At 47.9% G+C, this 27,721-nt stretch overlaps 1 protein-coding gene across 2 annotated transcripts in view; it reads right to left on the bottom strand.

The window, feature by feature from the left end:
- Positions 1-27,721, bottom strand: part of FOCAD (focadhesin) — a 2,926,805-nt gene that overhangs the window by 2,575,150 nt on the left and 323,934 nt on the right. For both annotated transcript variants that reach the window (XR_011282193.1, XM_069630760.1), the window contains exon 7: positions 19,730-19,937. Coding sequence is in view for 1 of the 2 variants with exons in the window: in XM_069630760.1 (XP_069486861.1) it covers positions 19,730-19,937 (208 nt within the window). In the remaining variant the exon portion in view is untranslated. The remainder of the gene's footprint in view (positions 1-19,729; positions 19,938-27,721) is intronic.

The following is a 27,721-nucleotide window of genomic DNA, read 5'->3' on the forward strand; positions in this document are numbered from 1 at the left end:
GAGCGACCATCTCATCATCCCATTCGTGATCAGACTACCAACTCAAGTCTGCATCCAACCCCCCAAACTCACAACCACTACAAAAAGAAACTGGAAAAGCATCAAAACAAGCAACCTATTCCAACGACTGGAGATGACCAAACCCTCAACTATAGAACTAGAGCTGGCTGACCTAGACGGGAAGGCAGAGCTACTACACAAATGGATTGCTGATACAATTGATGAGATCGCCCTGGAAAAACCATTCACCCCATCAAAAAAAAAAAGAGCAATGGCAAAATGGTTCACCCCACTACTAAGCACCATGGAAAAGGACAACAAGAAGATGGAACTGGAATGGAGGCAAGAATACAAGCCTGACATAAAAAAAACTGTTCCAGGAACAAATCTGCACATACAAGAAGGAACTACAAAAGGCGAAAAGAAGGCATTGTGTTGACAGAATCACCAATGCCACCAACACTCAAAGAAATGTTCAACATCATTAAAGAAATGAAAAACCCACCAGGCTGTGACAACACCCCAACCCCCTCAGAGAAACTTTGCAACGACCTGGCAGACCACTTCAAGAACAAAATCAACAACATCCGACAAATCATACAAAACAGACCAACCAACCACAACATTCAACCAACCGGACCTAACACAGAACCACAGCACAAACTCCAAATCTTTCCTGAAATATCAGCAGAGGCATTCGTCTTGTTGGTAAAACACAGCAACAAAGCAGGATCACCCATGGATCCCTGCCCCCTGACATCTACAAATGAATTCTTGCACAAGGAATGCCATCATAATATTACAGAAACCTCCTAAATATCTCACTAGCAACAGGAACTGTACCAAGAGCCTTCAAATCAGCATATATTAAACCACATATATTAAACCACTTCCAAAAAACAGAAGTGGTGACGTAGAAGACCTCTCCAACTACAGGCCGATTTCAAACATTTCCTACCCATCAAAACTCCTTGAAACCTACGTATACAAATGAACCAAGTAGAAAAACGCCACCTGCTAGACCAAGCACAAGTCGGTTTCAGACCTGCAAGAGGAACAGAAACAGCACTACTATCCATCTGGCACGGCCTAAAAACTAACACGGACTCCAACACAACCTCAGCACTGATACTGCTCGACCTCTCCGAAGCCTTTGACACAGTTAGTCATGACACCATTACCAAAAGACTAGAAGACATAGGCATGACAGACATGGCACTACTCTGGATTAAATCATTCCTAGCAGACAGAACAGAAACCGTACGGATAAAACCTCTTCAAATCTACCCTACGAGTTAACGAATGGAGTACCACAAGGGTCCTCACTATCACCACTGTACATCAACATCTACCAGACTCCAGTAAGCAGTACCTTCAAAAATACAACATTACATGCTACAACTACGCAGACGACACTCAAATCATCTACAAAATCGAAGACACTCAAGTTGATCACTCAATCCTAATCAAGTGTCTAAAAGACGTCCTTAACTGGATTAAATCCAACAATTTGAAAATCAACCCAGGAAAGACAGAAATCATGATTATATCCAAAAACCAAGAGAACACCACCTACATTCCGTGGCCAACAGAAATGGGAACTGCACAAACACCATCTAAGGTAGTAACAAGTCTGGGAGTCCTGATGAACACCACCCTAACCTTAGAACCACAAATAAAGGCAATCATCAGGAAATGCTTCTTCCTCCTCCACACGGCAAGAAGAATCCTACCTTTCCTCTCCTTCGCCCACAAAACACTCACAATCATCACCCTCATCATGTCAAGAATCGACTATGCAAACAGCCTCTATCTCGGGATACCAGAATACCTCCTGAAGAAACTACAACGGATCCAAAATACAGCAGCCAGACTGCTCCTCAAACTATCCAGAAGAGACCACACCACTCCATCCAAAAAAGCACTGCACTGGCTCCCAGTCAAACATCACATCACCTTCAAAACAATGTGCATAACACACAGGGCAATCAGTAGACAAGGAGCTGAATTCCTACAAAAGAAAATAATCTACAAGCCAATGAGACTCCTTAGATCAAGCAACGAAATCGGCCTGGAACAAAAACCATACCTTAAGAAAATACTTGGGGGCTCCTCCTTCTCCCACTTAGCCGCAAAAACCTGGAACAACATCCCGAAAGAAATAAGAAACCCCAAAGACCACCTATAATTCAGAAAATTACTAAAAACCTGGCTCTTCAACACCACAGATTCAAACTGAAAAACTGAAACCACCGAACGGGAAACACAAAGAAAAGGATGACACTTACAACACCCAGAACCAACCAGAGAAACTTTTACTACAATAAGAGAGACAAGGCTAAGTCGAATAGGACACAAGCACATCAATGAGGACAGAAATCAGCATCCCTAGCCAACTCCAGCCAACAACCTCACCCGCCCCATAATTGCTACCAGGTATCATACCTGTATATAGTCGCGTGAATGTAAGCACTTGCCACACCTGAACTAAGCTGTGGACATTAGCATGGGCATTGACCGTATGGAGTTGTGAATGAAGGCAGGTGGCGCCCCTGGACGTAATTGAAAGCGTTGGCACGTGCCACTTTTCAAAGGCACTTTGAGCGATAGCCTGCATAAACAACTGAATAAGATGATGAAATCCAACCACCCGCCACATATGGATGGAGTAGCCTTGGCTAGTCAATGCCCTGCACCGACTGTCTCTGGAAATGCTCTCTGAGCCAGACTTTGAAGGGACACATATACGCCTACCTACCCTGCATACAGACAGGTGCCACATAGATGGCGAAGGCAGAACTTAGGTAAGGTTATGAATGTGAATGGATGCCATGTGTGAAAGGGACTGAGTATCGTACGGCCCAGATCAGGACAGAGACGCAGAGATGCTCCCGCACCCTACCTGGAGAGAATACGGAAATTCAGGACCTCATTTCTGGACAGCAATGCCATTTAACCAATCAACTAACAATTTCATCCCTCTGCATACACCTCTCAAACTCTAACCAAACAACCACAAGCCTACAACAAAACAATCCGCACAAACTTCACTACACTGCAACAACAAAACAAACCAAACAGATTTGCACAACAGCACACAATGGCTACCGACCATAAAACACCACAAGCCGAGCGAATAGACCCACCGGGCTGAGGCCGCCAACAGCACATCACTGCTCTCTTGCACTTTTCCAGCTTATTCCCACTAACTCACCCCCCCGCCCCTTCCCTTTCTTTCAGAGCCGCCAGAGCGCCAGGGGACCACTCCGGTGGTGATAGTGCGTGGTACAAATATCCTTTAACATTAACATTAGGCATTCTTCCAACCTACCTAGACAGTTTAATAAACACCCTTGAACTGCGAATACTCGTGTCTGTCTTTACTGTTGCCACCATGAGTTCCTTACAGCCTGGAGAAGAAATTTAAATCATGCCCTGTTTTGCATCATAAGCCATCCAGCCTGGTGATGGCACGATGAAGTAGGTGTGAAGTGAGGAGTACTGGTAGCTAAGTTAATGATCTTGTCGAGAGTACAGAAAATATAGTTGGGGAGACCAAAGAGGATGTTGGCGCAGTGGTAAGAGTGGTTAAGAGATGCTTGCTGCTGTTTAAAAGAAGGAGGTTACTAATTTTCTTAATATTTAGGAGGTTTAGGCAAGCTTCTGTTCCAGCTTTTGAGATGAAATGAACAAGTTACTTACCTGTAACTGTTGTTCTCCAGCATGGGTCTGGCATGGATTCACATGCTCATGAATATAAGAATACACAGCAGTACACACATGCACAACCACGAGAGGTGGCAAGGCTCAACATTAAGCATTACATAAACGCAACATTAAGCATCTCTTACCTCCTCACCAGGCCCACCTTCAGGCGAACAGGTTGCGCAGCACTGCTTGACCGACTCTGGACTTCTCCCTGGAATCCCGGTTGACGCAGTAGTATCTCGTGAAGGTGTGCGTCGACCTCCACTTTGCAGCCCTGCAGATGTCCAGCAGGGGTACACCAGACAGGAACACTGTGGTAGCAGCGATCGCTCTGGTCGAATGGGCTCTCGGATGGCCGGGTAACAGTCGGTTTGCCAACCGGTGACAGTGCATGATGCAGCTGGAGAGCCATCTGGAAATGGAAGCCTTCGAGAGGGCCTTACCTTGATTCACAGGTCCAAAGTTCACAAACAGTTGTGATGTCTTCCGAAAACTCTTTGTGCGGTCCACATAGAACTTCAGCGCTGTAGCTGCATCCAGTGAGTGCAAAGTCCTTTCGGCCGGCGACGAAGGCGACGGGAAGAAAACTGGTAACACCAAGGGCTCGTTGAGATGGAAGGCAGACGGCACCTTGGGCATGAAGGAGGGGTGCATCCTCAGCACCACCCTCGTCTCGTGAAAAGTCAAGTATGGAGGTTTGCAGGATAGGGCCTGGATCTCTCCCACTCGTCGTACAGAGGTGATGGCCACAAGAAATGCTGTTTTCCACAACAGGAACTTCAACGGTGCCAAATGCAGAGGCTCGAAGGGCGCCCCCATGAGCCTGGTCAGCACCACGTTGAGCTCCCACGCCGGGGCCGGAGCCTTCACCGGCAGGAATGAACGGAACAGTCCCTTCATAAACTCCTTCACCGGGCGATGAGACCACAGAGATGATCGTTCTGTAGTTCTGGTGTAGCAGGATATCGCCGCTAGATGTATTTTGATGGAGGCATGGGCTAGCCCCGCCTTGGCCAGCGACAGCAGGTACGGCAGCACTTGAGGGGCCGTAATTCGCAGAGGGTTAATCTTCTGTGCACGGCCCCAGAAGGAGAACCTCATCCATTTGTGTCCATAGAACTTGAGAGTTGAGGACGCGCTGGCCTTTGTAAGCTCCTCCTTGCAGTCCACCGGGATATCGTACCCTCCAAACTCTAGTGCCGCAGGAGCCAGGCCTGCAAGTTCAGCGACCCCGGGTCGTGATGAAGGATGGTGCCTTCTTCTCTGGAGAGAAGATCTGCGTCCGTCGGTAGTTTGACTGGGGGGGGGGGGGGCTGACAAATCCAGAAGGTCCAGGAACCAGATCTGCCTCGGCCACGCCGGTGCGACGTGGATCATCCTGCACTGGGACCTCTCAAGTTGGTTGACGAGTTGCAATAGCAACGGCAACGGAGGGAACGCATACAAGAACAGGCCGTCCCAGGGAAACGAGAAAGCATTTCCCATGCTCCTCGGCTGGGGAAACCTGCTGGTGAACCTCTGGCCCTTGGAGTTCGCCGCCGTCACAAACAGGTCGATCTGGGGTTTGCCCCATCGTCCGTAAAGCCGATCCACTTGGTCCTGACGCAGTTCCCACTCGTGGCACGAGCGCAGCTCCCTGCTGAGCGAGTCGGCGATGGTGTTCGTTATCCCTGCTAGGTGGAAGGGCACCAGAAACATCTCCTGGGCAACAGCCCAATGCCACAGATCCTGGGCCTCCTTGGATAGGGCCGGGGACCTGGTTCCTCCCTGCTTCCAGATGTAGAACATCGTGGTGGTGTTGTCGGTGAAGATCCTCACCACCTTGCCCTTGAGGGACGGGAGAAACGACCTGAGAACCCAGAACACTGCTCGGAGCTCCAGGATGTTGATGTGGAGTGACCTATCCTCCGGGAGCCAAAGGTCTCTCGCGTGAAGATCTCCAGTGTGTACCCCCCATCCCTCCAGGGAGGCATCCGTCGTCACTGTCTCCTGGTGTGCTGGGGTCTGAAAGTCTGTGCCCGCTGCGAGATGCGTGCGGGTGCCCCACCATCGAATAGCTTGGCGGAAGACCTTGTTGAGCGGGATCTTGTCTTCGAAGCTGCCCGCCGCTTGCATCCAACGGGCGTTCAGGAACTCCTGTAGAGGACGGCTCCGCAGCCTGCATAGGCGCACCAGGTAGATGCAAGAGGACATCATGCCGAGAAGGGACTTGATGGACCTCACCCTGGCCACGTCCGTGGTCAGCAGGCGCTGCACCTTGCCCAGGATGGCCTTCGTCCTTTCCTCCGACGGAGAGGCCAATCATGCCACTGTATCAAGCTTGGCTCCCAGAAACAGTGCAACCTGTGACGGAACCAGGTGGGATTTGGGGAAGTTGATGGAGAATCCCAGATCTGTGAGCAGTTGGACGGTCTTCGCTGTGTGCTCGACGGCGAGCTCTCTTGTCCTTGCTCGGATGAGCCAATCGTCCAGGTAGGGGTAAACGTGGATCCCCTGCAGGCGCAGCCGCGCCGCCACTTGTGCTAGGCATTTGGTAAATACTCTGGGCGCCGACTTCAATCCGAATGGCAGGGCCTTCAATTGGTAGTGCCGTCCTTGGACTACGAATCTGAGAAACCTTCGGTGTCCTTTTAGAATTGGGATGTGGAAGTAAGCATCCTCCAAGTCCAGTGACGATAGAAAGCCGCCTTCCTCCAGCTGTCCCAGCACGTGCTGGAGGGTGACCATCCGGAACTTCTGGGCCTTGATGTATTTGTTTAATCGGCGCAGGTCCAGGATGGGGCGCCAAACGCCTGTCTTCTTTCTGACGAGGAAGTACCTTGAGTATACTCCGGAGCTCTGGAGCCTCTTGGGAACGAGCTCGATGGACCTTTCTTGAGCATCGCCCTTACTTCTAACAGCATTTGAGGGGCGTGATTTTCCTTCCTGGCCACGGGAGGAATGCGGGTGCACTTCTTTAGAAATTCGAGTGTGCCCCCGTGGGCCAGGGCATCCAGCACCCAACGATCGGTGGAGATGGACTCCCACACGCTGACGAACTTCGCCAGCCGGCCTCCCACCGGGGTGCTCAGGTGGGGGGCCGACGCTACGTCCGGTTCAGTCCTGCTTGGAGGCGGCCGTGCTGCCCTGGCCTCCTTGGCGACAGCGACGAGATCCTCCTGACTTGCCGCGCCCTCTGTAGGCCTCTTGCGATGAGGAACTGGCTGGCTGACGGTACGTAGAGAAGCCACAGCCGAATCCATTGGAGGCACCTTGCTTGCCTCCGGAGTTCCAAAAGGGCGGCCGTCGTTGCTGCAAAACTCCCAAGGCCCGCGCCTTGATGGCCTGAAGTGACCCATCCACTGTTTTTCCAAACACGTTGTTCCCGTCGAAGGGCATGTCCAAAACTCTGGTTTGCACATCCTGGCGGAAATCTGTTGCCTTGAGCCATCCCCGCCGTCGCAGGCAAACACCGTTGCCCAACTGGGGGAACCTGATGTCAGCGATGTCCATGGCCACCGTTATGGCGTGGTCCGACGCCACCTCACCTTCCTGCAGGATCTCCAGGGCCTCCGCCCTCTTGTCGTCCGGTAGGAAGTCCAGCAGGGGAACGATCTTGTACTACAACTCCCTGTCGTAGCGGGCCACAATTGCTAGGGCGTTGGCCGCCTTAATTGTCGTCACCGCAGGCGAGATGACTCGTCGTCCCATGGCGTCCAGTGTCTTTCCCTCGCCATCAGGTGGGGAGGTTGAAGCTGAAGCCGTCGCCCCTGCCGCTTTCTTCTTGGCCGCTGCCGAGACGACCGAATCCGGGGTCGGCTGTGCCCTAAGGCACAAAAGGGCGGAATCGGGGACCTGGTACTTCTTCTCGTACCGATCCCTTTTGGCAGGCATCGTGGACGGGTTCTTCAGGTGAGCAAGTCCCTCGTCCCAGATGTCGCCGCGCAACGGCACCGCAAGGACAATCTTCCTCTTGGCCTTGCGCCGTTGATAGAGGAAGCCTTCCTTCTTCTGTTCTTCGGGGCAGAGCTGGAAAAGCTCGGATGCCCTGGCAATCATGGCATGGAAGGAGCCAATTTCGTCGGATGGAAAAACCCGAGGGGGTGGTGATGGAAGACCCAACCCGTTGTCACCACTGTCGTCATGGATCCACGTGTCATCCCTAGGATCAGGGGAAGGAGATGATGGCTGAGCGGGCCGCAAGGGCTGGAAGGGCGGGGGGGTGAACTCTCCTCTGCTTGTTTGGAAGGCTTCCCGACAGGCCCGGTTCTGCTGGTTATCCGTTGGGGGTAGAGGCAACCTTGTCCTTATCTCCGTGCATAAGGTTTGGATTGCCATCAAAATGGCCACCGATTTGTCCGGAGGCTCGGGCACTGGTTGCGACGGGTGCGATGGTTGCTCCTCCTCTACGGGAGCCTCGTCAGCGCCACTGTCGCTCTCTTTGTCCGCCTCCTCGGGATACCTCCCGTGGGACCGGACCTCCTCAAACCTCTTGTTGAGGCCCTTCACGACTTCGACCATAATGGCCACCGCCCCCCCCTCTTTTTCCACCGGGGTCTTCACGGGAGTCTTACCGATGGGCTGAAAAGAGGATTCCCTCCGCGGTGGCAGGGAAACTCTGGGCCCCGAGGTCGCCTCCACTGGTGTAGCCTTCCACAGGCGTCGCCAGGGCCGCCACGACTCCCTCAATAGAGGCCTTAGCCGGGTGAATCAAGGCCTTCACCACCTTGGGCGCTCTTGAGGCCTTCACCATGGCACCTTGGGGGGGGAAGGTCACCGCCTCGCTCCCCCTCGGCTGACTCCTTCGAGATCGACCGGGACTTCTCCAGAAGCTTACCCAGGTTCTAGGATTTTCTCTTCCCCGAGCCAGAGCGTTGGCTTATGGTTGATGGCGTCGGTGAAAGTGAGCCCTGCCTGGCAGCCAAGGAGCCCGACCCTTCGGCGCTCGCGGTGCTTTGCCTTCTGTGGGGCCCCCTTCGCCGGAGCGCCCTCAAAGGACTTAGAAGACCGCTCGGACCTCTTCTTCTCACCTGCTGGGCTCTTTCCTTTCAGCCAGTTGGTGAGGCGGATACGCCGATCCTTCATGGTCCGTTCCGACATGTTCTTGCAAAACGCACAGTCCTTCTCCACGTGTGTTTTGTCTTTGTGAAGGCAGTAGAGACATCTCGAATGCTCATCCTCCTTGGAAACATTCTGTAATCCGCATCCAGGGCAGTTCCTGAACAGCTTGGATCCGGACGTCGAGCTTCCCTTGTCCCGGGCCATGTCCAGGAGGTAGGCCTCAGATCTTCTGGAATCCTCCAAGAAGCGCAACTCGACGAAACTTCGCCCTTGAGGGGCGTAGAAAATTCCGAAACGGGTCCCGGTTGATCGGAAGTAGAAACGGTGGAGCTTGAGGCTCGATTGACCAAAGAAATGAGATTAAACTCTCTGAAAAAATGCAAACGCAGTAAAAGCTCGAGAGCTAAAGCACGAGGACTCCCAACACTTGAATGTGTGGTAAAAATCTGAGTATGGCTGCCAGGGGAGGGGCTTAGGGAGAGGGCAGTTATTGGCTGGGGGCCGTATGACCCAGAGACCAGTGATTGGGTACTACTAAGAAAGTCAGATCAGAAACGAAACTGATACTGATTTTTTTCTTTACCGAGGATTCCCAGCCTGACGACAGGGAATATTCATGAGCATGTGAATCCATGCCAGACCCCACGCTGGAGAAGTAGAGAAGGTGTGATAACGGTCATAGAGGACACTGAGGTTTCTAGCTGAACAAGAGTAGGGGAAGAAATGAGAGAAAGCTTTTGGCAGGGTAGAAGAGTGCCTCTGTTTTGGGAGAGTTTAACATCAGAGTATGAAGCCATCCAATATTTAATGGCAGAGAGACAGTTGGAAATGTTGATAGGGAGATCAGAGGAGAGTTCAGGAAAGAGTAGATTTGGGTGTTATCCGTGAAGAGTTGGTACAAGAACCCAAATGAGGAGAGTAGTCCCCCCACCCCCAAGTGTAAAGCGTAAAAAGGAACAGACCCAAAACAGAGCCTTGTGGAACACCAACATTTAGAGGAGAGAGATGAGAGGTGCTGTTGCTCCAGGAGACAGAATTGGTGAGATGCAAAGTAGGATTCAATCCAGGCAAGGGCTTGATCGCGACTCCCAAGTAGAAAGAGTATTAAGGAGATCAGAGTGATCGACACTGACAAAGGCAGCAGACAGGTGAATGAGAATTAGGATGGAGGATAGGTTTGAGTGCTTAGCAGAGGCGAAGTTGGAAACATTCATGAGAGCAGTTTCTGTGGAGTGACAGGAGCAGAAACCTGCTTTTAAGGGGTCTCAAAGGTTGTGGATGTCTAATAAATTGTTAAGACGGTTGAACACAACCCTTTCAAGCACTTTAGAGTAGCGCGGAAGGAGAGACACAGGCCGAAAGTTAGCCGGTAGTTTTGGGTCAGCTACTTGCTTTTTTAGGAGAGGGATGACTGTGGCTGTTTTGAAAACAGAGGGAAAGCACGCGCGTCGAAGGACAGGTTGAAGAGTACAGCGGGGTGAGAGGCCACTATGTGCCAAATGAATGCGCTGTAAACTATTGGCAGAATACCTGTCTTCTTATTACAAGGTTTATATTATTGTTTCTCTCCCTCATCTACTAAGGCATCTCCACCCAAGGTGTCTGATGTCAGGTTAGGAGCTTTTGATAGACTGCTACGGTCCAAATTATTTCTTGTGATGGATGTGAAGACCTAAAAGCAGGATGCCTTTTCTGTCTAAACTCCCGCAGGAAATGTATAAGACTGTCCATACTGTATTCAGTAGTTTGTGTTCTACAGGGGTATGAGATATTGCCCTATGGAAACTGCCCAAGTTGGTCTCCTTTCTATCATATCAACGTTTTCATTTCCTTTTTCCTATTTCTCATTACTCTCCTCTTCCACCTCTAAACACCTCTGCACTCTTCCCTCTCCTCCTCTGTCTCCCTCGATGTCACTTGCTCATTTTAGGCCACACCTTCACCCTTGGATGTTACAACCTTCTCTACAACCCTACACATAACTACTCCCTCCTCCACACTACTTATCCCTCATCTATGATACTCAGACGTGCTCCTTTCACGCACACTAATCACTTGCTTATACTTCCTCCCTTGACCACTCTCATGCCCACTAACAATGCAGTGTCACTTGCACTCACGAACCAATATTCAAAAGATCTAGAATTTGCCTCCACAATCTGCTCCTCCTTCCTCCCTCGTGCTGGTTTCTGGGTCTGCCAGATCCTCCTCCTCTGATCTCTCCCGAACAACCCATACCCTCTTGGTTACCGTTTCCCCTTTTGTATCCTCTCCCTGTTCTGCTTCCATTGGTGCACTTTCCCTTGCTTACCTAGCCCTGTCTTTCCCTCCCAGGAGGTGTTACAGACAGTAAAGTAGGAAAATAGTGCACCAGGCCCTGCCCCCTTTCTCTGAATGGCTTCGCAGTGATCTGACGATGGTGACCCAACCTTCACCAAGTCCCAGTTTGCCTCAGAGGGCTGGTGGATGGTGTTCCCCCATGTAAGTAATTCTCTTTTTGGAGATCAATGACCCCTTTTCATGTCCATCCTGTTCTAGAGTTTGGTACATGGGGCTGGCCGAGCACCCACTGGTGATCAGAAGCGGGTTGCAGTTAACTCTGCAGGCACAGGAGTTATGCGGCTCCGCCTCAGATTTTTCTCCCGCTGGATGTTCCTCTGGCCTGGGTGCTCCATTCCCTCAATGCACTGGTGGGTGATTGTCACTCATCAGGTTTTTGTTGCTCTTCAGGACTGGCATGTTGTCTCTGCAACAAAGTTAAAGACCCTGGAGAGCATTGTGTTCAAGAGGCATGATGTGATAGGGGATTATGTGGCCCAAAAACACTGCCTGAGGGGGGTGGGGAGTGAGGGCAGCAGGGGGGGTGAGAAAATGGTGCCCTCTCTACAGTCACTGCTCGGGGAAGGGCTAGCTCTAGATATCTCCCTGGTAGGTCTCCTACCACCTCTTGGCAACATGACAATGGTCTTGTCATAGACATTAACCATGTGCAGCACTTAAATCCACTACTTTGAGGTCCACCATACTCAGTCAGTGACCGTTGCTGCTATTTCACAATTTCCATTCAGACATCTATATGTTCCACATTATCAGTGCTTCCTCGGTACAAACTTAGCCTTACTAATCATTCCATTAGTATTTAATGTTTGTCACAGATGGCCTCCAGAACACACCAACTCTCAAAGACAGTTAAATGGTTATTAAAAGGATTGTGAAGGGGCTCGGTAAGGGGTGTCTCTGTCCTCCTTTCTGCCCTACCCCCATTTGGGTGGTTCTCTCCCTAGCCCAGGCATCCCTGAACCAGATGATGGTTACTAAAGATCGGCAACTCCTACTGTTTTACAATTGCCAGTAAGACTGAGATCCTACTCATCGGCACACCCACTCCCTCCTTCCCTGCAGCTCTCTGGCCGGCCTCTCTTGGCCCTCTTCCTGCTCCTACCTGCAAGGCAAAAAACCTCGGGGTCATCTCCGATTCCACACTCTCCTTCGCTCCTCACATATCTGACGTCTCTAAGAAGTCACACTACCAGCTACACCTCCTGAGATGTATCCTTCCCTTTCTCTCCTTCCCCCAGATGCTCACTGTCTCTAGAGCCCTAGTTCTCTCGAAGCTGGACTACTGTAACAGCCTCTATCTAAATCTTCCTGCCTCTACTCTCCACCCTTTGCAACTCATCCAGAACTGAACTGCGAGACTTGTCCTTGGCCTCAAGCCCATGGACCGTATCTCTCCAGGACTGAAATCACTACACTGGCTCCCAGTGGCTGCGAGGATCAAGTTCAAAACCCTCTGCATTGTCCACAAGGCCTTCTGGGCCAAAATACCTTCAACTCCCTCTTCCTAAATATCTTCCTTCTCGAGCTCTTCGCTCATCCGCCTCCAACTCCCTCATGGTCAGCCGCTTTTCCAAACAAGTTGGTGGCAGATCTCTCTCCGCTGCAGGGGCCTCCCTCTGGAACAGCCTTCCTGCCCCCCTGAAACTTGAGGAGAACCATCTCTGGTTCCGGAAGCACCTCAAAACCTTCCTCTTCGCCTCCGCTTTCTCCCCCCTCTCCCCTGCTAAAGTTACTAAACTGCAACGAATCTGCAACTGGGCCACTCACCTTCTCGGTCCTTGTCCCAGCCACTCTCCCCTGCACTGCCTCCCTGGCACCCCCTGCACTACGAGACTGTCTGTATCCCTACAGCCCCTCCTTCCCAGCACTTATCTGCACTTACTCGCACTGCCACTAGCTGGCCCTTGTTACTTTCCTGTATGCTATTACCCTGTACTGCACTTTCCCCTCTCCCTTTCCCCTTTCCCCTCCTCCCTTGCACGATCTGAATGACACCTGGCCTAGTAGGATCGTTGTATGTCTCCCCTTGTTTTCCCCCACCCCCTGCCTCGTCGCGCCTTGAACCACTTGGGTATAGGCGCGTTATAAATACCATATATCATATCATATCCTATCAATTGACTGGCTAGCTTGTCGTGATGGCCCAAGGGCAAATGCCCTTTCCCTCTCTCTTGGAGAACAATCTAGGTGGCTCCTACTATTGCACACAAAGAAGTGCCTACCAAAAATAGATCTAGCTTAGGTCTTTCCTTGCACATGCTTGTATTCCTCACCCTGATATTCTATCCTTCCTCTCTGTTCATTCCACTCTGATTCAGTTTCTTTCACAAACGCTCTGTCTCTCACTCTTCCTCTATCTCTCTGATGTTCTCCACAGACTCCTACTCTCCTCCTCTTTGCACCATGACTCTCCCCTCTTTCAACACTACTACTCTCTCCTCTGCCCATCACTACTCTCCACCCTATCACTGTACACTCCATCTGCACCTTCTCCCCTAGTCACCCGTCCCATTCACCACCTACTCTCTTCTCTCTTATAGTCTCGCTCACTGACCTTGCACGCATTCTCACACCCAAGAACCACTTTCTTCGGCCAACCAATACCTCACCTTGCACACACGTTCGGCAATTCTCTTCCACACTCTGAACTGTCCTTCCTCCTCTTGATGTTTTGGTCCTCCTTTTCCTCCATAGACCTCATCCATACAACCCACACTGCTCTGGACTCAAACCTTTTTTCTCCTCCCCCTGTGCCCTGTCTTGGCTCCATCAGTCAGCTGGCTACCTGGACTAATGGCTGGCTTCTTTCTCCCCCACGGACCATGCTATAGGTATACACGCACATATAACAGATTTAAGCCCTGCCCCCTTTTAATATGTGGGTCTACCGGTGTTTGAAACGGGCGGCCCATTAAAAGTATAATCAATCCCAGTGTTCGTGTCAGGATTAACCACAGTCTCCTGATTGCCAGTTTGATACACTGGTCATTCCATGAACCCGGGTAAAGTACAATCAGGGTTGCATTCCGTGTTCATATGAACCATATGGATTGGAGGTTTGATAGGCGGGCCATTCTGTGGGCCTGCTGAAGGTACAGTCAAGGTTGGAGCCTGTTCTATATAGTGTCTAGAGCAAGAATCAGGCGTGCAGATCACTCCACAGTGCTGTAGTTCCTCGCCAGTCGTCTCCCTGTAGGGTTGCACACACTCTCCTCCACTGCCAGGCCTTGTGGGTGTAGTAGTTCTACGTGACAAAGAGAAACGAACTGGCCAGCATTGTGCACAACATGGGGGCAGTTACTGGATTCATATAGCCAGGCACAGGAAGAAGGATGAGACACTGTAGCCCTCAACTCCCACACCCCACCTTTGTTGCATGACTGGGAATAGTCTCCTGCTCCTGCCCTGGATTTAGAGGGGTCCCCATCACTGTGTCACAGGGTCAGGTGCCTGACACCGTTACGTTTCTTTTAACATTTCTCTCCCCTTCACTCCCCTATGCTTCCTTCCCAGTCGTTTAGTTTCCACATTAGAGTCCTATGGTGTTGAATCACTCTATAGATGCACAAATGCTTTTTATTTTTGCTATTGGTTCCAAAATAAGCACAGTTTACATGACGAGACAATTGCATGGGGAAGATACAATAGGAGAGAGATGGGATGTAAAGAGGAACACAGAGCCAGTGGATGTTCAGCCTTTTACTAACCATTGATCATTCATAGCTATTCTAGTCCTTTGGCCAATCCCAGGCAATCCCAGTCCCTTTCTACCCAAAACACATTCCCCTAGTATCTCTATGAGCTAACTCTGTGCTTACTGAGCAGCCTTCTGAAAGGTAGTGCTTTAATTGCAGCTATAAACTAGCTCCCGGTGTGATAGAAATGCCTTAACCAAGTTTGCCTCAAGCTACATGGTTCAGAAGTAGTGTGTCCTTGCATGTGTTCCTTGTACTGAATTCCTGTTAAAACAAGCATTGAGTAAGGAGTTAGGGCGAGGGACAAAAAACGCTGTGACAAGTCAACTGGAAACAGTCCAAAAAGTGCTCAGAAGAGAGTGAATGCCCAATACACACTGATAAAGGACTAACACATGGCAACAAGGAGAAACGTTAAAAAAGCATCTACGAGCAAGGAATTATGGGAACCTTTCTTCATCAAAATATCCCTTACGCTGCTCTGGTAAAGTGTTGATGTGCAGCCACTTTTAGAAGATGAAAGGACTGTGGACCCACAAGAAAGACATCTGCAGATGTTAGCATTCTGGTGGGTTGATAAATATAAATGTGTTCCCAAAGAGATCCTCAAGTAGTCGCAGAAATATTTTAGCAATCTCAAAGTCGCATGTGTCTCATGCACGTTCAAAGGGTAAAGGTCACAGAATCCCAATTCCCTTTGTTCTAAAAAGGGATGTACACTAGGATTCTCACTTTGCTTATCATCATCTCCTTCTCTACTCTCTCTCTGCTGTTGTGTTCATTGCACAACTCTGATTTTAGCTGTGTGTATTTTATATCCTGCACCCTAATTTCACTGCATTTGTGCATTCTCCATGCTGCGCTCAAATGTGCATTGCTTTTTGTTCTCCCTGTGTTACTACTAGGCCACCTGTGAGGTTACACCAGAAATGTGCAGTTCTGTCACCCTTCTCCTTTCAACCTCCGTCTAATGGCACTCACCTTCTCTCCTATCTTCTCTAATTGCTACTATATCTCCTAACCCACCTCTCTCACTAAGTCTGATATCAAAAGAGCACAAATAAGATATCCTGCGTGCAAACTCTGGCCTTCCCATCGCAAACACCTATGTCAGCACAACTTCCAGAGAGGTCTTCATGGATAGCCTTTCCTCTGTCCCTTCTTCAGATCTATGGACTCCTCATCTCTACTCTCTCTCCCCTTTCACTTCCTCTCCCATTAATGGTGGCACCAAGTGTGAAGTCCTCTTGGCTGGCTTCTCATCCTCACGTTTCATCGTTAAGGTCTACTACACTGGCACTATCCTGGTTCAGGGTCCTCAACCCAACCTCGTTCTCTTTGACCAGATCCTGGCTTCCCTCATTAACTTCCTTCCTCCTTGAGCCTCTAACCCCCCCACCACTCTCACTCTCCCTCCCCCTCTGACCGAAGTACAATGCCCCTGTACTCCGCCTAAGAAAACCTTCAAAGGCAGAGACCTGGCGACACTTAACGCCCGCTCAGCCAACCAACACTCTGCTGACATCTGCCTCCTCCTTGAAGACACTGACTTTGACATTTTCAGTCTCACCGAGACCTGGTTTAATGCCAGCTCAGTCACTGCTTAGGACTCCCTCCTCCCTGACTGCTTCCAGATCATTTCCAAGCCTTGACCTCAAAGTGCTGGCAGTGGAGTCGCCTTAATCTATCCTGAGTGGGTTCCTTCTTCCATCATACCCACCCAACTCTATTCTTCCTTTGAGAGCCTGGTTTGCAAGATGGTCATCTCTCCCTCCTCCACTCTGACCATTGCTACCATTTACCCGCCTCCAGGCGCTACCACCCTGTTCCTCTCTGAATGGGCTGATTTCTGCTACTCCTTACTTTCAACCACCTCCAACCTCCTCCTCTTGGGTGACTTCAACATCCAATTGGACCACCCCTACCTCAGCATCCACTCTTTTCATTGATATCTGCACCTCTCTTTCCCTCTCCATTCCCCCCTCCGATCCAGTCCACTCAGCTGGACACACACTGGACGCCATCATTCACTCTGACATCTCCCTCGCTTCCCCCTCTGGTCACCCCTCTCTCTGGTCATCCCTCTTTCTTGGTCAGACCATTCTCCCCTCTCACCTGGGTCCCTTCAGCCCTCCTACTGCACCCCCAAAAGCCTTGCCAGCCTCGTTCTCGAACATCCGCCCGATGAAATGTGTGTCAGCTGCTGCCTTTGCTTCTACCTTCATCCCCCTTACCTCAGACTATCACTGACTCTGCTCTCAGCCATCACCAAGACTCTTGACATCCTGTCCCCAATCATGAGGATCTGCCTGAAACCCACCTCTAAGAAGAACACCTGGTTTATGACTCCGAACTTACAGCCCTGAAATGAAAGTGCAGAGCAGCGGAAGCGAAGTGGCAAACCTCAAGGTCACCGTCTGACAAACCGGCCTGCCACCTTCTCCAAAGGCAATACAGACTCTTCATCTGTGCCAAGAAAAGGGCCGACATTCAGGCACGGGTATCTGGTGCATCCAATAACACGGCTGAACTTTTGAAAATCTGCAGGGAGCTAGCCAACACTTCCGCAGTCTCGTCCTCTCTTCCTTCTCAGGCCCCCTGCAACGCACTGGCCACAGACTATGCCAACAAAACTCAGGACATCCTGAACACCCTTGTTACTCACCCAGCAAACACATCCCACACCCTGTTGCTCACTCCCCCCTCTTCCTTCTCCTCCTTCACCCTTGAAGAAGTTGCCAGAGTTGTCTGCTCTATGAAGGCTTTTTCCAAACAGGTTCCCCCTGCTTGTCCCGAACCATCAAGGACAACATTGGCTCTCTTGCCCCTGCACTCGCTGATTTCTGCAACCACTCTTTCACAGCTGGTTCTTTCCCCTCCTCCCTCAAGCATTCCCTTGTGCGCCCTCTCCTGAAAAAACCTTCAGCAGACCCTACCTGTCCATCAAACTACCACCCTATTTCAATCTCCCCCTTCCTGGGGAAACTGCTGGAGATGCTGGCTTTGCCCCAAGTCAACTTGCCCACTGTAATTGTCGGTGGTCTCCACGATCATCAATCTGGATTCTGAGCATCCAGAGGCACGGAAACTGCTCTTCTGAACACCCGTGAAGAACTGCTTACATCCCTCGACTCCAACTCCCCAGCTGTCCTTATCCTACTTGATCTCTCCTCTGCCTTTGACACAGTCAACCATTCCACAAAGGCTCCACAATACCCTTGGTATCTTGGCACGGACACTGGAATGGCTACCTCTTTACTTACTGACTGCTCTCCCCAAGTCATCTTGGGCACCTTCTCCTCTCCTACTTCCTTCTCCACATGTGGTCCACCTGTGATCCATCCTCTCCCCATGGCTCTTCTACCTTGCTCAGCTGGCACTCGTCATTTCCTACTTCTCCCTCAACTTCCAGTGTTATGCGGACGGCACTAAACTCTTTTTCAGACTTCCTGCTGACACACTCACACCTTCTTTCATCCCGGACTACACATCTGCCATCCAGGCCTAGTGCACTTCCAACAATCTCTGCCTCAATGCCAGCAAAACTGAGATCCTTCTGATTGAGACCCCTGCTCCCTCCTTCCCTTCTCTCTGGCCTCCCACCTTAAGCTCTACCCCTGCTCCTTCTTCTGAAGCCAGAAACCTTGGCGTCATCTTTGACTCCTCTATCTCCTTCCTCCCTCAAACTCATGACATTGGCAAGAAGTCACACTTTCAACTCTTCCTTCTCAAAAGGATTTCTCCCTTTTCTCACTTTCCCCCAGAAGCTCAGTGTTTCCCGAGCCCTGGTTCTCTCTAAGCTTGACTATAGAAACAGCCTCCTCCTCAATCTAACTTCTTCCACTCTGCAACACTTCAGCTAATCCAAAATAGGGCAGCAAGACTTGTCCCTGGCCTTAAGCCCAGGGACCACATCTCTCCTGCCCTAAAAAGTCTCCACTGGCTCCCGGTTGCTGCACAGATCCAATTCAAATACCTCTGCATCATCCACAAGGCTGCCTGTGGCCATGGACCACACTATCTGCAACTCTCCATTACAAAATCCTCTCTTTCTAGACCTTTACGTTAATCTGGCACCAACTCCCTGTGTGTAAAGCGTTTTGCTAAACAGAGCAGGAGGTTGTTCGCTTTCCTTAGAGGGATCCCTCCTATGGAACAGCCTCCCCCTCCCTCTGCATCTTAAGCAGGATCTTCTTAATTTCCAAAAGCACCTCAAGACTTTCCTCCTTTCCTCCCCCTTCTGCTAATCTCACAGTTGCTGCGATTGGTGTCTTGGACCCTTATGCATCCTCGGGCCCCTGACCACTCACACCCAAACTCCTCAGCTTCTTTCTATTTTGAGCACTTGCCTCGACACTGGAGACTCACACTTTTCCACCCAACGTGGCTCATGGCCGTATAGCACTTACCATACCTTGCGCTTCATCTGTTCCCCCCCCCCCCCCCGAGCATGCACACCTCAGTGCCTACCGCACTGCCCTCTTCCTTGCTGCACTTGCATGTTCTGTATACTCACAAGTCATAATAGATTCAGCCGTATACTTGAATTGTACTGCAATACCAAGCTCCCTCCCTGTTGCCCTGTGGGGCTTTGAAACAGAAAACAATAAATTAAACTAAACTTGCTGCATAAAACTGGATTCTTTAGTTTTCCTCACGTATTCCAACTCGATATGACCATTAATTGCCCTGTTTTGAAGGGATGGGCAGAAAGATTATTTTGGGACAATGACATTGAAATGGTCTGAACCCACAGCAATACCAAAACACGCATGTATGAAGGTATTGTGGTAACCATCTAGAATAGGCCCTTTATCATTGTGCTTCATACCAGCTAAAATGAGTAAATGAGGTAACAAGCAATTCAGAGATTTGTTACAAATAACTAACGTTTATTTCGAATGCGGCAGTCAAAGAAGCAAACATTAGAAAACTGTTGTACTTGCCTGTAAATGAGGGATCAAGTCGCATAAAAGTTCAATGATATACTTCTCAGACTCGGCTGCGTTGGTGAAGTCTTCGGAACAAGGCTGCTGAAGTAACACTTTTACCATGCCCATCCGCAGTTCAGAGTGCTCCCGTGACTGAGAGGGTTCACAAAACAGGTACCTCAGAAAGGGAGCCATAATAGAAATGCTGGAGCATGGTAGGATTCTGCAATCACAAAGTACAACATGTTGTAAGGATGCTGGAAACATGACGTCAACACACGACCAGATAACTGTTCATAATTATAAGGGCACATCACAAACACTGTGGTAAGGATCAGAAGTTTTTTCCAGAATATTATCACATGATATTGGAGAAGAATACATAGAAACACGTCTAGTACCAGCATCCTTCACAATTAACTACATTGTTGACTTAAAAATAAAACTTTAACAAAAACCTTGTATTTGTATATGTTTAGGACTGTGGCCAAAGTCTGGAGCTGAAGCAAGCATTGTTCAATGCTAAATTAGAAGGAGGGCAACCAATGCAGGGAAGCTATGTAATCCCAGAAGAAACTAGTCATGCTACAGGCATCTTTTAACCAATGGCTCGTTTGTGGTTGCATAGAAATCCAAGTCAGTTTTCAGGCACTCGAGTTCCAGGTCAAAGCTAGGACTAATTTGGGCATCTGCCCATCTGCTTTGTAACTAAGGCAAGATGTGTAGTTGGCAGACGGCAATGGGGGAGGGCAACATAGTCATGCCATTTGATTTAATGCCAGAACTGGGCACTCTTGAATAATTCACTGAAAGGTCCAATCGGCAATTGTGACAACCTAAGAATACTCAGAGAAAAAAAGCTTAGTATCAAAATTAGTTAACATTCCAACATCGTGTAGAGGAAAAATGTCCTTGCTGTTAGCAACAGCAGCAATTTTTGTACAGAAATGCAAAGTGTGCAGTCATCACTACTTTGTGAAGTACTGCATAAGTCTCCCAAGTGGAAAGGTCGGACTCTCAATGCCTTGTGAGCAACACACAAGAAAACTGTCTTTAAGGTTTTATGCTTCACGGCAATACATGCTGCAATCTTAAAGGAAAACTTGGAAAAGAACAACATATCCAGCTGCAGAACATGATCTATTCGGAAATACTGGTGCAGAATGCACAGAAATTAGGCTGAATTCAAGATTATCAGAAAGACTTTCTATAAGAAATCAACGTAGGCAAATATAAACCGATAAATCTGTTGCAACCAAATATCACATGGCAGACAAATTGGTGCCCAAAGTGAAACTAAGATAAGTTACTGTAATTTTTATTTTTACATTGATGGAGAAAATATGTCTTACAGGAGCTACTGAATGAATACTACGATGAGTCAATCCTGACGGCGGGTACATGTCACAGTGGGCCACTAAGAATCCTCACTTGGAATCTCTAGGTCACGGGAATCACGAAAGCTCATACTAAATTCAAGCCTGTGGGGTCAAGAAAGTAAGAAGTTCCTTACATCCGGGCACTCTCTCTCGAAAAAGATAGGTTCGTTAAGGGAACAAAGCAAAAACATTACAACAGGCCAGAGAATGGGTTTGTGTAATTATTTTCCCTGGACGATCTGCCAAGGAAAAATCAATATGAAAACTTGCAGGAATAAATTGCACCAATTTCTCCCTATGCAGGGAGAAAGAAAATGAACACACAAAGTTATATCTAACATTGTTCCTCAGAATCCGCGATTTTAGCGGAAGACAAAATGTTGCAATTTCAAAGTTCTAAACACTCGACAAGTGAAATAAAAGTAACAATCATGTCCCTATGCTTAACATAGTATTTCTTTATAAGGAAAACACAGGCTTGACACACAGACATCTAAAAAGAGGAGCAGGTAGCGTCTGGAGAGATCCCAGGTGAGAGGGATGAAAGCACACCTGTAGCCTAAGCCATAGTAAAATCCTAAATGTCTTCAGATTCTTATATAGATTTAGGCTAGGCCCCTGAGAGCTCCGAGCCCCCCCCACCCCTCCACGCACACACACACAGAAGAACACAGCCCAATCGGTTTACAGCATCAACCTCATCCCACAGGTGCAGGCTATTACCATGAAGTCCACTCAGTGGTCGAAGTGAGCGGGAACGGTCGGGAGCAGCTCCACTACATTTATTTATCACTGTTAACAGTTCATTACTTTTTGCAACCATTTTCCCCATTCCGGAACTGTTCTTTGTGAAGTAAAAGCACACTTCTCTACTTTACTAGCCGATGGCCACAGCGGCGCAACACAGAAATTGGGGGCCCCGCGAGCCATGCTGAGGTTGCCAACCCCAACTCTGCAACAAATCACAGGTCGCGCCACACTCTGGGCCGTCCTAGATTTCCACGCTTGCGCAATACACACAAACGTGCTGCTGCAGGAGTATACCTCACACTGCACTAGGAGAAAGATGTTTTAATGCAATATACAGCACACTTTCAGAGAAAAATTGCCTAAAAAGCCAGAGTATTAGCAATTGTTTTGTAGCGTAACCCCAATCCAAAAATCCAATACATACAAGTCACCAACAGTGCACAGGAACATTACTGCTTTGCTATTAAAAATGCCATGCCACAATGAAAACATGTCCAACTGGCTGCACAATGTAGACCAAAGCAGACACGTAATAACATATTACAGTAAAGCATGCCAGGCCACATTTAGACATACCAAGACTGGTTACACCAAAATGGCAATCGAAGCAATAACACTTAGTTATTTTATCACAGATGCCCAGAGAAATATACAATGCCACAGTAAGAAACGGCTAGACTGGCAGCACCCAAATAGCAGTCTAGCCAGGTAATTACACTTAGCAGGACTGCTTTATCAGAAAACCTCAGTTAAAAAAAAAATCAAGCCAAACTAAGAAATTACTAGACTATCTACACCAGGCTTGTCCAACCTTTTTTAATGTGGGCCGAAGCATTAACATTTTGTCACACAGTGGGCCGGCGAGCCAAAAGTCAACAACCTCATCCAAAGCAGCATATTAGAAAACGATATTGTGTGACCTTTGACACAATAGCATCACAGACAGTGATGCGCCATGCAGTCCCAAAGATAGCTTTTGGTGTCAGGGGCAGCAAGTATCTAAGGGAGCCCCTCCAACAAATGAACCAAGGTCAGTTGCTTGTGATTTCTTTCAGTGTGTATGTGTTAATGTGTTAATATTTTCCTGAATAGTGGGGGCAACCGAGCATACCTATGGTCTGGGGAGGGTAGTGGGGGCGACCAAGCATACCTATGGATCTGGGGAGGGTTTGGGGGGTTCCCCCTCCAAGAATTTCTTTTCAAACATGGGGATGAAATGGTGCATTTTACAGCAGAAAAACTGACCAAAAAGCCATACGTTTATAATCAGTTCTAAAGGGGAACATGAAAATTCCATGTCACCAACAGCAGACAAGAACATGTTACAACACAACACATTTTAATGATCTATGTGTCCACGGTGTAAGACAGCACTGTCATTGATGTAACACATGGTCATGCTGGTTGTGCCCACAATATGCCTCTGTAGCAACATGTCTATCCTGGCTGTTCCCAATTTAGTAACTACAATAATAGAGTCAAAAGGCTCCCGCCTCCCGTCTATACCTCATTATTTTAACACATTAGTGACTGAAGGCTAATTTATTAACAAAGTTATTCCTAACGCTGAGTCCCTACCAAAAATTAAATAGCCCTGTGTGTGCGGAATCTCGTATCCAAACGTTGCCGGCCCTAGGTGCTGGTGTGCCGACTACAAAGGGATGTCGAGATCCTGTCCCTATCCTCTCTAAACCACTTTCCTAATATCTAAAAGTAAGTGCACACCAATTGGAGGTCAGTATCTATATTTAATGTTGCTGCCTCCTTAGCATGTGTCTTATCTCTAAAACAAAAAATTAAATTTCTGTGACACTTGGTCAATATAAAAGACTCATTCTCTCTACACCATACAATGCTGGCTGCAGGAAAAATGAGTAATGATAACTTGATAAATTTCTTTACACGAGCCCTTTTCTTAATGCGTGAGGGTATCGGAGTCTGGGTTATCACCAGTACTTCCCAATTTAGACCAACATTGTCCTTTACAAAGCATGATTGATGCTGCCTGAGCATGACCAGTGTGCCCAATACATATGCCAGCTGACCTCTGTTATACACATTCATGACTTCTGTGTTAATGATTGATGCTGCCTGTGAAGTGTTGTGCCCAATACATATGGCATCTTTTCTCTGTAATACACAGTAATTACTTCTGTGGTAATGATTGATGCTGCTTGTGCAGTGTGCCCAATACATATGGCAGCGTATCTCTGTAATACAAATTAATTACTTATGTGTTAATGATTGATGCTGCCTGTGCAGTGTGCCCATTACATATGCCATCTTATCTCTCTAATACACATTCGTTACTTCTGTGTTAATGAGTGAATCTGCCTGTGCAGTGTGCCCAATACACGTGGCAGCTTATCTCTCTAATACACATTCATTACTTCTGTGTTAATGAAAGAAGCATAATCCAATTCAACAGATAAAATGGGGAAAAGCGATCACCCAAAGGTGAACCTAATTGAAGAAAAGCAATGCGAGCACAATCTTTAAGTATGAAGAACTAGACATGGCCGGGTGCCCTCCTCTCACAGCGCCCAGGAGTGGCCTGTGCACCGGTACTCGGATCACTTTAGCTGAGCTAAGGCCCATGTTGTAGGAACCGGGGAGGGAATTGACCTCATGGTGTCTGGTGTTATGCGCTCTGAAAATGCACTCCCGCAGCTGGCCTTCCTCCGACAGGGGCACGGACACCTCCCAAGGGCTGTTTTGCCTCGTCCAGGTTAGCACTTGTCAGTTGCAAAAACAAAAACTGGATAGACCCCAAGGCATTTTACCTGCTGTGCTGCTTTTCTGGGTCTGGATGACGTGATTGTGTTGCCTCGCCATTTTGGCAAGGAATTAATTCCCACATTCGGTAAAATCATGTGGGAAGTCATTCCTTTTGTGACGCAATTTGAACAGTACCCAAGGGGGAGTTTTTTTTTCAAAAAGTGTTGCAAATTGTACCCTCCCTTCTGAGGCGGAATGTTCAAACATTACGGCAGCCCAAGCTGCTTTTGAGCCTCCAAGATACTGCTGGCCAGATACTTGTGTTTCGGTGCATCTGGCCAGCAGTATCTCGGAGGCTGAAAAGCACAGCATGCTGCAAATATACGTCGGAAAATATGGCAGGCAGTACTTCCCACTGCTGGAGGCAAGGAGAACTAGGCCTCGGTGTGCACTGCACGTAGCACTGTGAACCTGGCTGGGCTGCTGGCTCACGCAGGCTCTGCCCTGGGCTCGGCAACACAGATGTGTGAATGTGGCGCTGTGTGCCCGTCACACCACCCACACACATCACGTGATTATGATTTCCATTGGCCGAGAAACAGCCAATGGAAATACTGTTACCATGCACACAGTTATTTTATTTATTTCCACTACTACAACGTGCCTTGCATGGTAACAGTATTTCCATTGGCTGTTTCTCGGCCTATGGAAATCGTAATGTGTGTGGACCAATGTTCCCTCTAATTATTTTTCTCAATGTGCAGAACTGGTTTGCTGTTGTGCGCACATTATTTTCCATGTGTGCAACTGACTAATGAGGTAAGCCACTTAGTGAGCATGCGTATTTAGTGGTATTTAGGGAACTACCATTACAGAAGAGAGTTTGGAAAGGAATTTCTTCTTCCCTGCCACTGCAATTCTTCACAAATCTTACAACACTTTTACAAACCCATAGGCTAAAATAGAATATGTCATATGTGATTAAACAGAAAACTCATCAACCAGTCAAGACTTCAACATCTGCCACAGTACCTTGCAAACGTTTCATGCCACTGGAAAATTACTCATGTGTAATACAAAACACAAATAGCTTTCGACATAAACTGATGTTGCTGTGAAGAAATTCAGACATGATACATTTGCCGATGGATTAATGGCAATTAAAAGCAATGTGTCAAAAAACATGCGATAGGAGTTCAAGTGCCACTTTAATGAAGTAATTCAAGGGCCAGGAGAACATGCTTCTAATAATTTGTGTAAGGATGATAATTGCATCAGAATAACTGCACCTTAGAATACGAAGATCAAATATTCCTGTGCCTCTGCTTACTATCCACATTTGGTTGACCTTTGGGTAGTGGTAACACCAGCCTTACAGCTAAGAGACAAACACCATCCATGTGTACTCCCGAAATATGAAAATGTGCCTAACAAAACGAGACACAATGGACATTTTGTTGCTTCAACCCACAAAGCTCCACTGATATTGTTTCAAATTAGTGACCAGTAGAGCAGCGGCATAGGAAGGAACTCTAATACTATTAATTCCTGAACTAAACAGGAATTTTAAGTGGAAGAACCACTTTTAATAAGCAGAAAGTATCCCTATTAGCAAAGCTAACTACTTTTTTACACCCTGAAAAATCATTTGACTCCAAGTAGGGAGCAAAATCTAATTAGAGCCTTGCTTGTAACCCTGACATAGAAAGTGAAATAACAAGGAACGTCATGTAATCTATAGTTTTGCCCACCCTTCCACACCAGAGCCTAGACACATTAAACAAGAGCTTTATTGAGGTTTAGTATGGATCCCTATGTAAGAAAATCACATATATGCCTTTTAAGTTAATGGCATCAAATCTCAAGAGCTAGAACAGATTGAGTCCTTTCGTCTGTAACTATGGATCCCGTTTCTGTAATTCTTTGTTAGGAATTAAATAAGATGCCGGGAGATGCTAGAGACTATGCAGAGCACATGTTTATATTGAAAAGACCTCAGCAGCTGTGCATAGAAAGATAAAGAAGGTGCTGTTGTCTAGACGGGTACTAGAATTTCCTATACTTTAGCAAACAAGCAACACATTTCCTTTGGTGTACTGTCGAAACTTCTGATTTGGTTTTTGAAATGTGCTGCTTTGTTTATCACCCGCAACGAGTGATCACCTGTGCTCTTCTGCCCATACCCTTCCCCAGCCCCTGTGTTTGCCTCCAATGCTAGTTGATAGAGCACTGTAAAAAGTGAGGGATTGTAGCAGTAAACACTCACTGGGATATTTGCAGACCTACAATACATTGCAAGCAAGGCATATTTAATGCCTCAACCTTTTATGTGCATTTTAAGAATGTCATTACTCTGCACATATGCAATTATTTTGCAGTGCATACAAGATGCAACATACCCCACCTATTTATAATTGTGTAGGATTACACAGTGCTCAGTGAAACTGTTTTTACATAGCAGGGGGTTACCATATAATGTGTGACGGTCTATGTCAAAGGGAACTCTTGAACACTTGGAAATTAGGCAGATTGTGTGAAAAGCATTCTCCTGTCTGAATATCCGGTGCCCTGATACTATGGACGAGTAATCCCAGGTATAGGCCATACCCATTACTCCTTGTAGACAAAGTAAATGATATTGCAATGTTGCTGTCTACTTATAGGGTAATGTTAGTAATGCTAAAGTAGGATCACATTTGTCTTCTCAAAATCCTTACAGGACAAATTAATATTTGAGTTTTATAATGTGTTAACTTGCAAGGGGACTGCTTCAAAGCACTTGCTGGACATATGTTCAAAGAAGAGGATGTATGGGATAGGTTACACATCCAGATAGCCTGCTTACTTACAGTCAGTATCCAATGTTTTAGCTGGTAGTTCGATTGTATCGTGTAGGTGATACTTTTAGTAAGGCACAATGAGTAACAGAAATTCTGGCACGTGAACGTTATTCATATTATTCAGATCATTCAGATCATTCATATTACAAAAAACATACAAGAAGTGGATGTAGGTACACGTCGGTTAACCTTTCGCAGAGCCAAATGAGGAACAGTCAAGGTTGTCCGGTACCATCTTAATGTGTTCTGGGGCACAAGTTAGAGACATTTGGTCAAAGTGTGGTAGACTCAAGCTTAGGAGTCGCAGGTGGGGAGGGAAC

Source organism: Ambystoma mexicanum, chromosome 6q (genome assembly GCF_040938575.1).
Source record: "Ambystoma mexicanum isolate Mex_15411 chromosome 6q, UKY_AmexF1_1, whole genome shotgun sequence".
NCBI classification, from domain to species: Eukaryota; Metazoa; Chordata; class Amphibia; order Caudata; family Ambystomatidae; genus Ambystoma; species Ambystoma mexicanum.